Below are 12,870 nucleotides of genomic sequence, written 5' to 3'. Positions count from 1 at the left end.
TGGGAGAGATTGCGGGCAGGAGAAGGGGACGGACCAAGGATGAGATGGCTGGATGGCATCACAGACTCGAGGGACGTGAGTCTGGGTGAACTCCAGGAGTTGGTGATGGACAGGGAGGCCTGGTGTGCTGCGATTCATGGGGTTGCAAAGAGTCGGACACGACTGAGCGACTCATCTGAACTGAACTGAACTGTGTGATGACTGAGAGGGGAGATGGTAAGAAGTGGTGCCTGGGTTCTGCTGCACTCAGAATGAGACATGGTATTTCTCAGATGCTTGTGGGACTCCAAAGAAGGATCTTTGTTCCTTTTTTGTAAAAAATTCTTTTTTACAAATTATTTTGTGTGTGCTGGGTCTTTGTTGCTGCACTCAGTTTCTCTGGTTGTGGGGAGCAGGGGCTTCTCCCTGCAGGAGCCTCTCTCCCTGCAGAGCACGGGCTCAGTAGTCAAGGCAGAGGGACTTAGTTGCTCTGTGGCATGTGGAATCTTCCCGGATGAGAGATAGAACCTGTTTCTCCTGCATTGGCAGGTGGATTCCCCACCACTGAACCATCAGGGAAATCCTAAAGAGGGAGAAATCTTGTTCATGTCTATCCTAATTAGCTCCCTTCATTTGAGGGATAAATTTGGAAGATCCAGACTCACTTCTTTTCTGATGAGGCCAAGGTTGTTGTGATCCCAGCCTCTTTCTCCTACCAGTCCCAGAAATCTGGGTCTTGCCCTCTCTCCTGGAGCCCTCCCCGTGAATAAAGCAGGCACAAGTCTTTCTTTTATCTTTATATTGAGGTTTAAAAAAAAAAAGAATGAACATTATGGATGTGGGAGAAGGGACAAGGCTTCTCTCCCGTGACTGACTGACAGCAGGGGCCGATGGGAATTAGAAGCTCCGGGGAATTAAAAAAAAAATAAAAAATATATTTGTACATTTATATAGATCATGTTATACACGTGAGTCCCAGAGAAGCAGGAAGCTGCAGCAGGAAGCAATTAGCACACAGAAACACACGTGTGTGCACCACACACACTGAAGCAGTGCAATGCGATTCCTCTGACTATGGCATAGTAGCAATTCCCATCCCCCCACCCCACCCTCCAGGAAAAAAAAAATTTTAAGAAACTTCCCTTTTAACAACAGGGCCAACCAGTGATTGTTGCCCTTGTGACCAGGAAAAAAAACAAACAAACCCAGGCTAACATCACCTTGAAGGCTGGCAGTGGCCATTTTCTTTTCTTCCTAGCAAAGGCAGGAGATGCTATTTTTAACACTGAAGCTGGAGGGCCACATCCCTGTCCCTCACAAATACCTGAGACAGTTGTCTTCAAGACCCTGTGGTTCTTTGCTGCAAAGACTCTGCAAAGAGTCTTTGGGATGGAATACGTCTATCTCTTGCTTCCTTTAAGATGGCCTCTAGGCAGTGGGTTTTTAATAAGCCTGGCAAAAATTCTGGAGCCAATCTCAGGTGAGGCTGAGCACCAGGCGGGGCCTAGGGACCCAGGGTCTATGCTTTAAGCCTCCAGCCCACTGGAAATTATTGACCTCCAGAGTTTTTTTTTTTTTTAACTTAAAGGGGAGGAACACTGTACACACCCCCATCCCCACTAGGAGAAAGGGGGTTCAACTCCTAACTACCCACCCGACCCCCGCCGCCAGACACACACATACACATAACACACACACATCAACTAAGGCACAGCCAGGGCGGGCAGGCATGCTTTGGCAAGGAGGCCCCTCCAGAGGCCCAGGGTATGAACAGCTGCAAAAGGGGGTGTGTGAAGTGGAGCTCAGCACCTTTGGAGGTGGGATGGGGGGTTGGTGGGGCTGAGAAGGAAGAAGGCTCAGAGCTCCCAAGGGGTCAGGAAGGGAGGCAGAGGTGGAAACACACAGGATGAAAAGAGAAGAGAGCCTCAAAGCAGAGAAGGTGGGAAAAGACAGCAGGCAGAAGTAAAACAGGATGTGGCAACCGAACAGAACAGGAAGAGAGGCAATGCAGGAGGAGGCGCGAGGGACACAGACAAGGGGGAAGGAAGGGCCGGGAAGAGCACACCGGGGTGGGGCGCCCAGAGCTCTGCGAAGGGCCTCCAGCGAGAAGGGGGAGTTAGGGAGAGCCCCACCCCGGGGACGAGGCTCAGACCCTGACAAAAACCAGGCGGGCTGAGTATACCAGGTCAGCCAGGTAAGCCAGCAGGTTGATGCCTGTCAGGATGGCCACGGCCAGCCGGCGGTCCCAGAAACACACGTAGTGGACGTGGCTTCTGCTGCAACCGGGATCCAACTGCCGTCGTGGCTGACCGCCGTGCTTCTGGTCGAACTGGTAGAGTGGCCAGAGGACCAGCGCCGTGGCGTAGGCGAGAACGGAGATCAGGGCCAGGCCTGACAGGAAAGTGGGGAAGGCGATGGGCAGGACGTTGGTGCAGTCGCCGAGGTTCAGCAGGATGGCCACGGCCGCCAGGATGAAGCAGATGGAATATACGGCCACGCACCACTCCAGGGCCGACTGGTTCTGGTACAGCCCCGGGTCGCTAATGAAGGCAAAGATGACACAGGCCACGAAGGTCTCCAGCACCTTGAGCAGCCCAGGCACGGTGGCCATGTAGCCGGTGATCTCGCCGGGCCGGGCCCGGGTCCAGGCCACCTCGGTGGCGTAGGCGAGGCAGGCGATGCAGGAGAAAGCTGTGGCGGCGATGGCGTGGTCCCGGGAGCGCCCGTGAGACAAGAACTGCACGTAGGTGGTGGGGTAGATGATGGAGGAGGAGAGGCAGAAAAGGGCGGCGTAGCAGGCGTAGGTGATGGGGAAGTTGCGCCAAGACAGCGGGAAGCGCACCTGGAGCCCGCCCAGCTCCACGATGAGGATGATGAGCGTCACGGAGAAGCAGAAGCACCAGGTGAACATGGACCAGTTGCCCATGGGCCCCGTCCAGGCGCCCACGCTGGCCACCAGCGAGAAGGCCACGCAGGTGGAGACCAGCTGCAGCAGGCGGAGGAGGCCCAGCGGCTGGGTCAGCACCCGAGGGGACCCCACGATGGTCGGGGAGCCCAGGCCGGAGGATGACGACATTGTGGTTGTCACGGTGGTGCGGGTTACCGTCACCGGCATGGCTGGGGGGAGGGGAGAGAAGATCCTAAGAACATTTCAAATTTGAGGATCCAGGGTGCCCCCTACCCTGGGGCGCTTGCCTCCCTGGAGGGGCTGTTGTGGACGGTGTAATCTGGACTCTAGCTGGAGGGGTACCCAGGATTTGGGCCTTTCAGTTTTCAAACCGGCCCAGTCCCAGGCCTACAGGGATGCCGGTGGTCCAGATGTTAGCCCCTCCCCACCTTCAGCCTCATGTCAGAGCTCAGGAGGGTAGGTACCCTGTCTCTTTTTTCCCCAGGACCCTTCTTTCTTTGCCCTGAAAGCCAACTCTTGTAAAATCACGTCTCTTTTTCCCCCCTTCACTCCAGACACACAGCTGCTCTCCTTCCCCCAGGGACTCAGCAACCCAGCCACTCAAGATTCTACTCTATGGACCACCCTGGTGGACCAGTGGTTAAGACTTTCCACACTTTCAATGCAGGGGGCAATCCCTAGTTGGGGAACCAAGATCCTACATGCCTTGGGTTACAGCCAAAAAAAAAAAAAAAGATTTTGCTCTAAAGTTTCCTGGTCTTGTGCCCTTCCCACCACCCCCCATCAGAAGAGACCCTGTCTTCTGTGATCTCTTAAATACCCCACCGCTGCAACTTCCTCCCTTTGGGTACCCAGGGATCTGCAGCCAGGACTTTCTTTGATCTAACAAACATTTCCAGCCTCCAGACACATTCAAGAGTCTAGCCATCACTCAGGAACCCTCTCAGGGACTCACATCTGATCAGAGCTCCCAATCTTCCAGCCTGTCGCCTCTCACTGAAGGGTAGTCTGTCCCCAGTTGGAACTGGGTATTACCAGCGTCAGCAGCACGCCTCCTGTGGCCACAGGGATTTAGGTCTGGGGTGCCTGTGTGCTAAGTCGTTTCGGTTGTGTCCAAGTCTTTGTGACCCTATGGACTGTAGCCCGCCAGGCTCCTCTGTCCATGGGACTCTCCAGGCAAGAACCCGGGAGTGGGTTGCCATGCCCTTCTCCAGAGGATCTTTCCAACCCAGGGATACAACTGGGGTCTACTGCACTGGCAGGTGGGTTCTTAACCACTAGCGCTACCTGGGAAGCCTGGGGAACTTGCACCCACCTAAGAAGCCTGGGGAAGTTCAACCCAAAGGAAGTTAAGTTTCCTCCTGCCTCTCCCCCTTCCCCAACATAAGGTCCAGGCCCCTCCAGGAACCAAGCCAGCTAGTCCCCAACTTCCAGGAACCTCAGCCCCCTCCCCTGACCCAGGCCACTGAAATTTCTGCGTCTCTCTCGTTCAGAAAGACAGCGTCCTTGTCCCAAAGACTCAGGAATGAAGGCCCAGCCTCAATCTCCTGACCAGGTGTCCAGATCCTCACTCAGGCCCTAAAATATTTAATCTCTCGGCTACTGCTGCTCAGCCACTTCAGTCACGTCTGACTCTTTGCGACCCCATGGACTGTAGCCCGCCAGGCTCCTCTGTCCATGGGATTCTTCTCCAGGCAAGAATACTGGAGTGGGTTGCGGTGCCCTCCTCCAAGGGATCTTCCCCATTAAGGGATAGAATCTCAGTCTCACGTCTCCTGCATTGCAGGCGGATTCTTTGCCACTGAGCCACCAGGGAAGCACCCCCTGCAAGCTCAAAAGGCCTCTCTCAACTCCCGGGCAATAAAACTTCCTCCTTCCAGTGTAGGAGGGCAGGGTCACAGCCCAGCTGTCCCTCACAATAGCTTCCTGGGGACACAGGAGACCAGTTCCTGAACATACTTCTTCCTCAGGTCTCAGGATCTAGGCGGCCAAATTCCCCAGCCCCTCCTCCTTCAGATCCAGGAGTCCAGATCCCTGAACCCCTCCCCGGCTCGGACCCAAGAGTCTGTGACCCCCAGCCCCACTCACCAGCGGTCTTGGCGGAGGACCCCCACCAGAAAGAGATCCGGCCCTGGAGGCGGATTGGGTCAGATACCTGGAAAAGGGCTGATCAAGGGGAGGAGGAAGACGTCAGCGGCCAGCTCAGACCCTGCCCCGCCCACCCGCCGCCCGGGCTGGCCCAGAGCACGCGGCGAGGCGGTGTGGTGGACCCCGGGCGCGCCTCCCAGCCAGGGCGGGGACTTGGCCGGGGAATCCCGGACGGTGACCTCGAGGGAAGCCCCGCCCCTTCCTTCCTCCCCTCCCCCGCCCCCCCAAAAAACCTGCGCGGGCGGGAATGGAGGGAAGCGGCGAAAAGTGCCTGCCCCGCGGGGCGGGGGCGGGCTGTGATCTTAATCCTGCTCCGGCCCGAGAGCCGCGCGAGGGGAGGGCTGGGGGGAGGCCGGCGGCGGCGGGGGGGCCCTGGGCGGCGGCTGCCGGGGCGGGCCGCCCGGGCAGCGCCGCGTCTCCGTCCTTATAAGGGCTGCAAGTCGGCCCAGCCATTCGGAATGTGGCGAGGACCGGGAGGCGGCGCCGCGACCCGCGCCCTGCTCCTGGGATTCTGGCGGGGGAGGGGAAGGGTGAAGGGAAGGAGGGATGCTGGGGGCGGAGGGCGTAGTGTGGAGCCCGGACTCCAGGTCCCGGGAGGAGAAGCTGCTAGGTCGAATGCCTGGGTCCTTCTAAATGTGAATTCTGGGTCCCTAAAAGGCGGGCCGGGAGCCCGGAGCCTCAGGAGGAGGGGCTGGGTACCTGGACCCCTGGGTTCGCCTTGTGCACGCCTCGCATCTCGGGGTAGGGATGGGGGCGGGAAATTGCACAGTACTGGAAGCCAGTTCGGAGACACTGGCCACACCTCCCGCCACCTCCCGGAAAGCTGGTCTCCCCCGCCCGGAGCTGGGCCTCCCAGGCCACCTGGGAGGTGCCCCGCAGGAGTCTGCCACCTCCCGTTCCCCTGACCCGTTAGGAGGAAGTGGGGCGCGCCCAGGAGGCAGAGGGCGGGGCCTCGGTGAGGCTCCCCGGGAAGGGGAGTTAGTGCGCGGACCACCTGGAGGAGTGGGGTCCGTCCCCACTCTCCGAACCCCCAGCTTTGGCCCCAGGTCAGAGCTCAGGAATGAGCTGCCGGAGACCCAAGCAGGGAGAGGAAACGCCCTGTTGGCTTCCGAACCCAGCTCAGGACGTCCCCGGCCACGCCCCAGTCCTGTCCCCACCTCCGCGCCGAACACCACACCCCATCACTCCAAAATTCAGAATCGTGCCCTGAAACCCCAACCTGTCCTCTCAACCCCCTGGGAACCAGCTCCATCTTCACTTTGGCAGCATGGGTACTGAAGCTCACTCTCTGGCCTTTTGCGTCCAAAGTTCGGATTCTACCCCCTGGATGGAGAGGAGGTCCGTAATTCTGGACCCCAGCCACTCTCCTTGTCAAACCCAGGACTCCCAACTCCGAGCTCTTCCAGGAGCACAGCCCCTCCTCCCTCAGACCCAGGGGTCCAGGTCCCCAGCCCCTCCTCCTCAGACCTGGGGGTCCAGGTCCCCAGCCCCTCCTCCTCAGACCGGGGGGTCCAGGTCCCCAGCCCTTCTTCCTTCAAACTCAGGAATCCCGGTCCCCCTCCCATCAGACTCCGGAGTCCAGACCCCCAGCCTCCCAGCTCCCCAGCCCCCTGCCCTATCAGATCCAGGAGTCCAGGCCCCACTCCACCTCCTTTTAAAGATGTAAGACCTGTATGAGTTTAGGACTCCAGCCCCCCCTCCCTCAGATCCAGGGGTCCAGACCCGCAGCCCTCCTCCCTCAGACCTAGGGCTCCAGTCCCCCAGCCCCTTCTCCCCCAGACCCAGAGGTCCAGGCCCCCAGCCCTTCCTCCATCAGATCCAGGAGTCCAGGCCCCACCCCACCTCCTTTTTCAGATGTACGACCTGTGTGAGTTCAGGCCCCCAGCCGTCTCCTCTCCAGGACCCGAGTCCTGACCCAAACCACCTTTCTCAGGACTGAGACAACTGGAATCCCTCCGCACCCAGAATCCTGGACGCTGCGCCCACCCTTGGGGGTTCCCGCAGCCTCACCTTACAGGCCAGCGACCGCAGCGGCTGAAGCAGAGGCGACAGCTGCAGATTAGAAGGGTCTGCGGTCTGGGTGGGGTTGGCCGGCCGGGGAGTGAGGGTGGGCGGGGCCGGAACTCCGGGCTCGAGCCGGATTAGGGACTCCCTGGCCAGGGCTATCCCAGTCCCGCCCCGAGGGCGGGGCCAGAGGCAAGGCCGCACCCCCTCCGGTGAAGAACCGCGCCGCAGTGGTCCCGCCCCGCCAGCGGTGGGGCGGAGGGCTGAGGTCACTGTTTCCGTGGTGACAAAACAGGAAGACACAACAGCTGGAGGGGTCTGGGCTCAGAAGGGCTGCCCTCCTCACCCCGGCGCTGGATGGAGAACTCTCCAGGGCCGGCCCGGGAAGGCCGTTGCCATGGCAACCCGTGTGTTTGGCCTTTGTTTAGGGCAAAGCCGCCTCCCCCCCAGTTCGGGTCCCCACCCCAGTCTCACCTCGGTCTGTTCTCCCTCTCCCCTTCCAGCCCCCTCCCTCCTCGTCTCCCTCCTCTGCCAGGATGGATGAAATCTTGGACATCTGGGTCACAAAGCGGCTGGGGAGAGCGGGCCTCTCTTTACTGGGGTCTGTTTGCTAGGGTCTCCCGGATCCCCGAAATCGGAAATGTGCCGATCCCTAGACTTTAGGGGGTTCCTGGGTCCCCAAAAGAACAGTGGTTGGATTGCAGTGTTTAAGGAATTTTGGGGAGGAGTAAAGTGGGCCCTCCTAATCCTCTATCTATAATGCGGTTCGCGCAAGAAGGGACGGATGGGCCGGACCCCAAAGTCCCATGTGTCGGTGGGGGTTGTTGGTAGCAAGATTTCTGGGATCAAGGCGGTGGGAGACGGGGACATGGAGCCCCAGGCTGTGGGCCCAGATTCTTGGCTCCTAGGAGCAATTACGGCTGACTCCCGGGTTTTCGGAGCAGATGGGGTTGCAAGCCGGGCCTCTTGGATCTGGAAGCGGGAGATATTTTTGGCCTGCATTCCTGGCTCCTGGAATAAGGGAGGGGCTCAGAAGCTTAATAAGGGCGAGGCTGGGGGCTGGGGGTGCCAGATTCCTGATTGCTGCAGGGAGGGAGGGGGCCAAGGGAGTGCTCTGCCCGGGGCCCAGTGTGGCGGCTGGGGGAGCGCGGGGTCCTTTTTTAGGGTCCGCTTCGGGGCCCTGAAACGAAAGGACAGAGCCAGAAGCAAGCAGGAGCTGAAGGTCGGGATGCTCGGTCTGGGGCTGGGGCGGAGCGGAGACCGGGACTCCCGGGTCCCTCCCTGCTGGCCCGGCTCACTCACCGCGCTCTGCACTGGTCCCCGGCGCGGCCTGGCTCGCGGCTGCCGCTGGGCGGGGCCCGGCGGGACTGCGGCTGCTCCGCGACGCCGCGCTACCCTGGGCGCTGCCCGCGCCGCCGCCGCCGGGTGTCTTCCAGGCCGACGACTGAGGAAGGAGGCTTTGAGGCCGAGCTCTAGGGTGGGAGCCGAGCGCGTCGCGAAGGGAGGGGTCCGAGAGGATGCTGGAGCTCGGAGCCCGGGGCTGCGTGCTCTACGGAGGTGGGAGGGGTTGGGGGGGCACCTGAACGCTGTGCGCTTTGCAGCTGGGGAGGGGAGAGGTGGGGGCTGAAAGGCTGTGGAGCCTGTACGCCCCCTTTCGTGTCCTGCAAAGGCCGCAGACCTTGTCTGTCTTTATGTGCCCTGCATAGGGGAACGGTCTCTAGGAGCCCCGCGTGGGGATGTCCAGGAAGCCAGGACAAGGTAGGTATTCGTTGGAGGATCTCCAGGGACGCACCTCCTTGACCCTCTGTAAAGAAGCATCTCTTACCCCTTTCTTGCCCAGATCTTTGCCTGACCCCAAAGTGGCACTCTAAGCCATGAAGCCAGTCGCTCAGTGGTGCCCAACTCTGCGACCCCATGGACTGTAGCCTGCCAGGCTCCTCTGTCCGTGGCGATTCTCCAGGCAAGAATACTGGAGTGGGTTGCCATTTCCTACTCCAGGGGATCTTCCCCACCCAGGGATAGAACCCGGGTCTCTCGAGTTGCAGGCGGATTCTTTTACCGTCTGAGCCACCAGGGCACTCCTGAGATGCGCCCGCCAATTAGTAAAGAGGCCGTCACCGGTCACAGTTTACTGCCGGTGTGCTCTCCGGTGGCACTGTACTCCCCCCCCCCCCCCCCCTTTAAGACACTGAAACCTCAAAACAGCAGAGTGCAGGGTAGCAGGAACAGGAAGCAAACGTTTAAACAGTGAGTCATCAGGTGCGATCCTGAGACGTGGCCCTGGAGGGCTCCTGGGTCTTGTGTAAGCTGGTAAAAGGTATGTGCCACTGGTTCAGAGTGCTTACCCACATCCTGCCAGGACAGCACCCAGACCCCAGAGACGCCACCGGGCACTGAAACCCAGCCTCCAGCAGGCTGTGCCTCTCTTAGTGAGAGCAGCTGCTTTCTGCTGCTGGGGTGTGGACCCGCCCCCTAACTTCCTAACAAACCTGGCCCTTTGATCAGGAGCAGTCTTGCGTGGGTTAACCTGCCGGTGAATGGGGCCATTCAGTTTGTACCCAGATGCTGCTGGTGGCTAGGAAAGCAAACAGAACCCAGAGTTCATTATTCCAGGCAGGAAAAGGTCAGCACCCAGTCCGCGATGGAAGAGGTCCAAGGTGCTCCTCGGGTGACCAGGTGTTGGCTGATCTCCCGAGAGAACCATGGCACATCAGGGGGCCCAACACTGCTTGCTGACGACAGCAAGGTGGGCCTCCAGCCGTGACGAAGCTCCGTAGCTGTGATGAGGCAGATCCAGGCGTAGCCCACCACGGCTGCTTTGTCCATCAGCAGGTACTGGTGAACGTTAGGCCCACCACCACGGCTGCTTTGTCCATCAGCAGGTACTGGTGAACGTTAGGCCCACCACCACGGCTGCTTTGTCCATCAGCAGGTACTGGTGAACGTTAGGCCCACCACCACGGCTGCTTTGTCCATCAGCAGGTACTGGTGAACGTTAGGCAGGCACTGGGGAGACGGGGGTGGCGGGGATCGGGAGAAGCTGACCGAGAGCCGCGGGGTGGTCATCCGGTCTACTTAAGTCTTACTAGCACTGTCTGTAATGGAGGGTTTGGGGGGAGAATAGACCTGGGTACAGGTTTAAAAAACAAACAAACTTTCTTTAGGCTGTGTTGGGTCTTCGTTGCGGCTCAGGCTTTTCTCTGGTGGTAGGGAAGCTCGTGGGCTCAGTAGTTTCAGCTCCTGGGCTTTAGAGCACCAGCTCAATAGTTGTGGCACACGGGCCTACTTGCTCTGCAGCACGTGGCATCTTCCCGGACCAGGGATGGAACCCGTGTCTCCTGCACTGGCACACAGATTCTTTACCACTGAGCCACCCAGGAAACCCTTGGGGACAGATTATGAGCTGGTTCTTGCTCCTGACACCTCTGACAAGCGCCCATGTGTTTGTTTTCCACATCAGCCACTAATTCTCTAATTTCAGACAGCAACTGAGTGTCTGATGAGTGTCTGAATCTGGACACACTGCTGCTGCTGCTAAGTTGCTTCAGTCGTGTCCAGCTCTGTGCGACCCCACAGATGGCAGCCTTCTAGGCTCCCCCGTCCCTGGGAGTCTCCAGGCAAGAACATTGGAGTGAGCTGCCGTTTCCTTCTCCAATGCATGAAAGTGAAAAGTGAAAGTGAAGTGGCTCAGTCGTGTCCGATTCTTAGCGACCCCATGGACTGCAGCCTACCAGGCTCCTCTGTCCATGGATTGTCCAGGCAAGAGTACTGGAGTGGGGTGCCATTGCCTTCTCCAAATCTGGGCACACTAACCTCTTGCAATTATCGTCAGACCCCACAAGTAATAGGCTCAGTCCCATAAGACCGCTCCCATTTCAAACTCCAGCCTCAAGTCCCAGGCCTCCCCTGCTTCTGACCGACTGGCTAGAAATTGGGGTGTTCCCAGGATTTGGCTTCCATCATTTGCTAGAATGGCTTGCAGATCTCAAAGAGGCACTTGGTACTGAACGTGCAAGTCAGACTCAGTCGGGTCCGACTCTTTGTGACCCCACGGACTGTAGCCCACCAGGGTCCTCTGTCCTTGGAATTCTCCAGGCAAGAATATTGGAGTGGGTTGCCATGCGCTTCTCCAGGGGATCTTCCCGACCCCGAGATCTTTTGAGCCCGAGTCTCCTGCATTGCAGGCAGATTCTTTACCATCTGAGCCACCAGGGTATTACTGATTTATTGTAAAGGGTGCAACTTGGGAACAACCAAACAGGAGAGATACGCAGGGGAGGATATGGGGAAGGGATGCAGGGCTCCCAGGCCCTCTCTGGGCATGTCATCGCCCAGCACCGTGATGCATTTACCCGCCTGGAAGCCCTCTGAATCCCGTTATTCAGGGTATTTATGGAAGCTCCATTATGGAAGCATGGTTGGTGAAATCACTGACCATCGGTGCACAAGCTCCATCTCCCGAGCCTGTCTGGAGGTCAGGAGGTGAGGCTGAGAGTTTCAATCCCCAATCACACAATTGGTTCCTTGGGCAACCAGCCCTCATTCAGAGCTAACTAGGGCTTCCCAGATGGTGCTAGTGGTAAAGAACCCGCCTGTCAACGCAGGAGACGTAAGAGATGCCAGTTCGATCCCAGGGTTGGGAAGATCCCCTGAAGAAGGAAATGGCAACCCACTCCGGTATTCTGCCAGGACAATCCCAGGGACAGAGGAGCTTGGTGGGCTGCAGTCCATGGGGTCGCAGAGTTGGTTGGACATGACTGAGCAACTAAACCGTCAGAAAGGGTTCAAGGAGTAATAACTCCTTTACTTGGAAGGGATAGTCCCACTGTCCTCAGACTGTTGGATTCTCAGGAAAGTTCCTGAGTGACAAACTTTCCAGTTTTTATGGGGTTTTATCTCCCATGCTCTGGCATGTGTATTTTAGTAAGACATATGAAGTATGTTGTCTGTTGTCTCCTGCTTTCCTGGTCTTCTCAGCATTGCGATTGGGCCAGGACAGAGTCTATATCGCACTGAAAGCAGAAGTTGGTGGACAATTTGGTGATTCTGGAGCACTATCATACAGCATATCTCTAGCTTGGGAGAAGATCGAAATTGGAAGTACAGTGTCTACTGCGTGCAAATCACTTTTGCACCATCATAAATCTGAACAGTTAAGTCAAGCCATCCTACGTGTGGGACTGTCTGTATTCTTTCTTCCCTTTACTGAGATCGACATCTCCCCCTAGTCTGTTCTCTGGCCGTAACTATCACCTTTTTGGTGTCTTTGGACTTCTTGGTCCCTTGTGCTCATTTCCCACATAGTTTCCTGAAATTCTCTAAAGAGCATCCTTCTAGATAGATACGCCATGAACAGATTGCACGGATCCCCTTGCCTTCAGAGTGGCCTGGTTGCCCCTGGCTCTTGCCAGGCTCCTCTTGTTCATCTCCATGAGCTGCAGAAAATAATGTCATGTTTCTATTTGCCCCACGATGTGACAATGTTTGGGAGGCACTGACTTAGAAGACCTATGCGAACATCACCCTCCACACCATAGCATCCACCTCTCCACTGGGTTCTCCATGCCTCTCAGACATCAACGATTTCTCCTTCCATCCTACTTCCTTAGCAATAGCCACTTGTGATATTGTCTTAACTTGATAGGAGCCCCCAGTCCATCAGCATGCTCTTTCCTTGCTTTCCTCTTCAGACATGCTTCCACAGCCTATCATTTCAATGACCCTCTTTTCACACTAGGATATTTAACTCTCCTTTGCCATTCTGTCTTTTTATTACCCCAGTCTTGAAAAAGAATACAGAATATCTAAATAGACATTCCTCCAAAGAAGGC

At 57.6% G+C, this 12,870-nt stretch overlaps 1 protein-coding gene across 3 annotated transcripts; it reads right to left on the bottom strand.

Annotated features, from left to right (window-relative positions):
* Positions 1 to 761: 761 nt before the first annotated feature.
* MYADM (myeloid associated differentiation marker) lies at positions 762 to 7,125 on the bottom strand. Of its 3 annotated transcripts, none has more exons than XM_052655419.1 (3): positions 7,046 to 7,125; positions 4,976 to 5,053; positions 762 to 3,096 (listed from the first exon to the last, which is right to left on the bottom strand). In XM_052655419.1, the coding sequence occupies exon 3, from the start codon at positions 3,092 to 3,094 to the stop codon at positions 2,126 to 2,128; it is 969 nt and encodes a 322-aa protein (XP_052511379.1). In that variant the 5' UTR covers positions 3,095 to 3,096; positions 4,976 to 5,053; positions 7,046 to 7,125; the 3' UTR covers positions 762 to 2,125. The 3 variants fall into 3 exon arrangements, with proteins under 3 accessions (XP_052511379.1, XP_052511382.1, XP_052511380.1); XM_052655422.1 differs by lacking the exon at positions 7,046 to 7,125 and adding an exon at positions 6,899 to 6,936; XM_052655420.1 differs by lacking the exon at positions 7,046 to 7,125 and adding an exon at positions 5,269 to 5,315.
* Between the last annotated feature and the right edge of the window lie 5,745 nt (positions 7,126 to 12,870).

This window comes from Budorcas taxicolor, chromosome 18 (assembly GCF_023091745.1).
Source record: "Budorcas taxicolor isolate Tak-1 chromosome 18, Takin1.1, whole genome shotgun sequence".
Taxonomy (NCBI): domain Eukaryota; kingdom Metazoa; phylum Chordata; class Mammalia; order Artiodactyla; family Bovidae; genus Budorcas; species Budorcas taxicolor.
The sequence above is the reverse complement of the archived record's forward strand: the minus strand, read 5'-3'. Positions and strand labels throughout refer to the sequence as shown.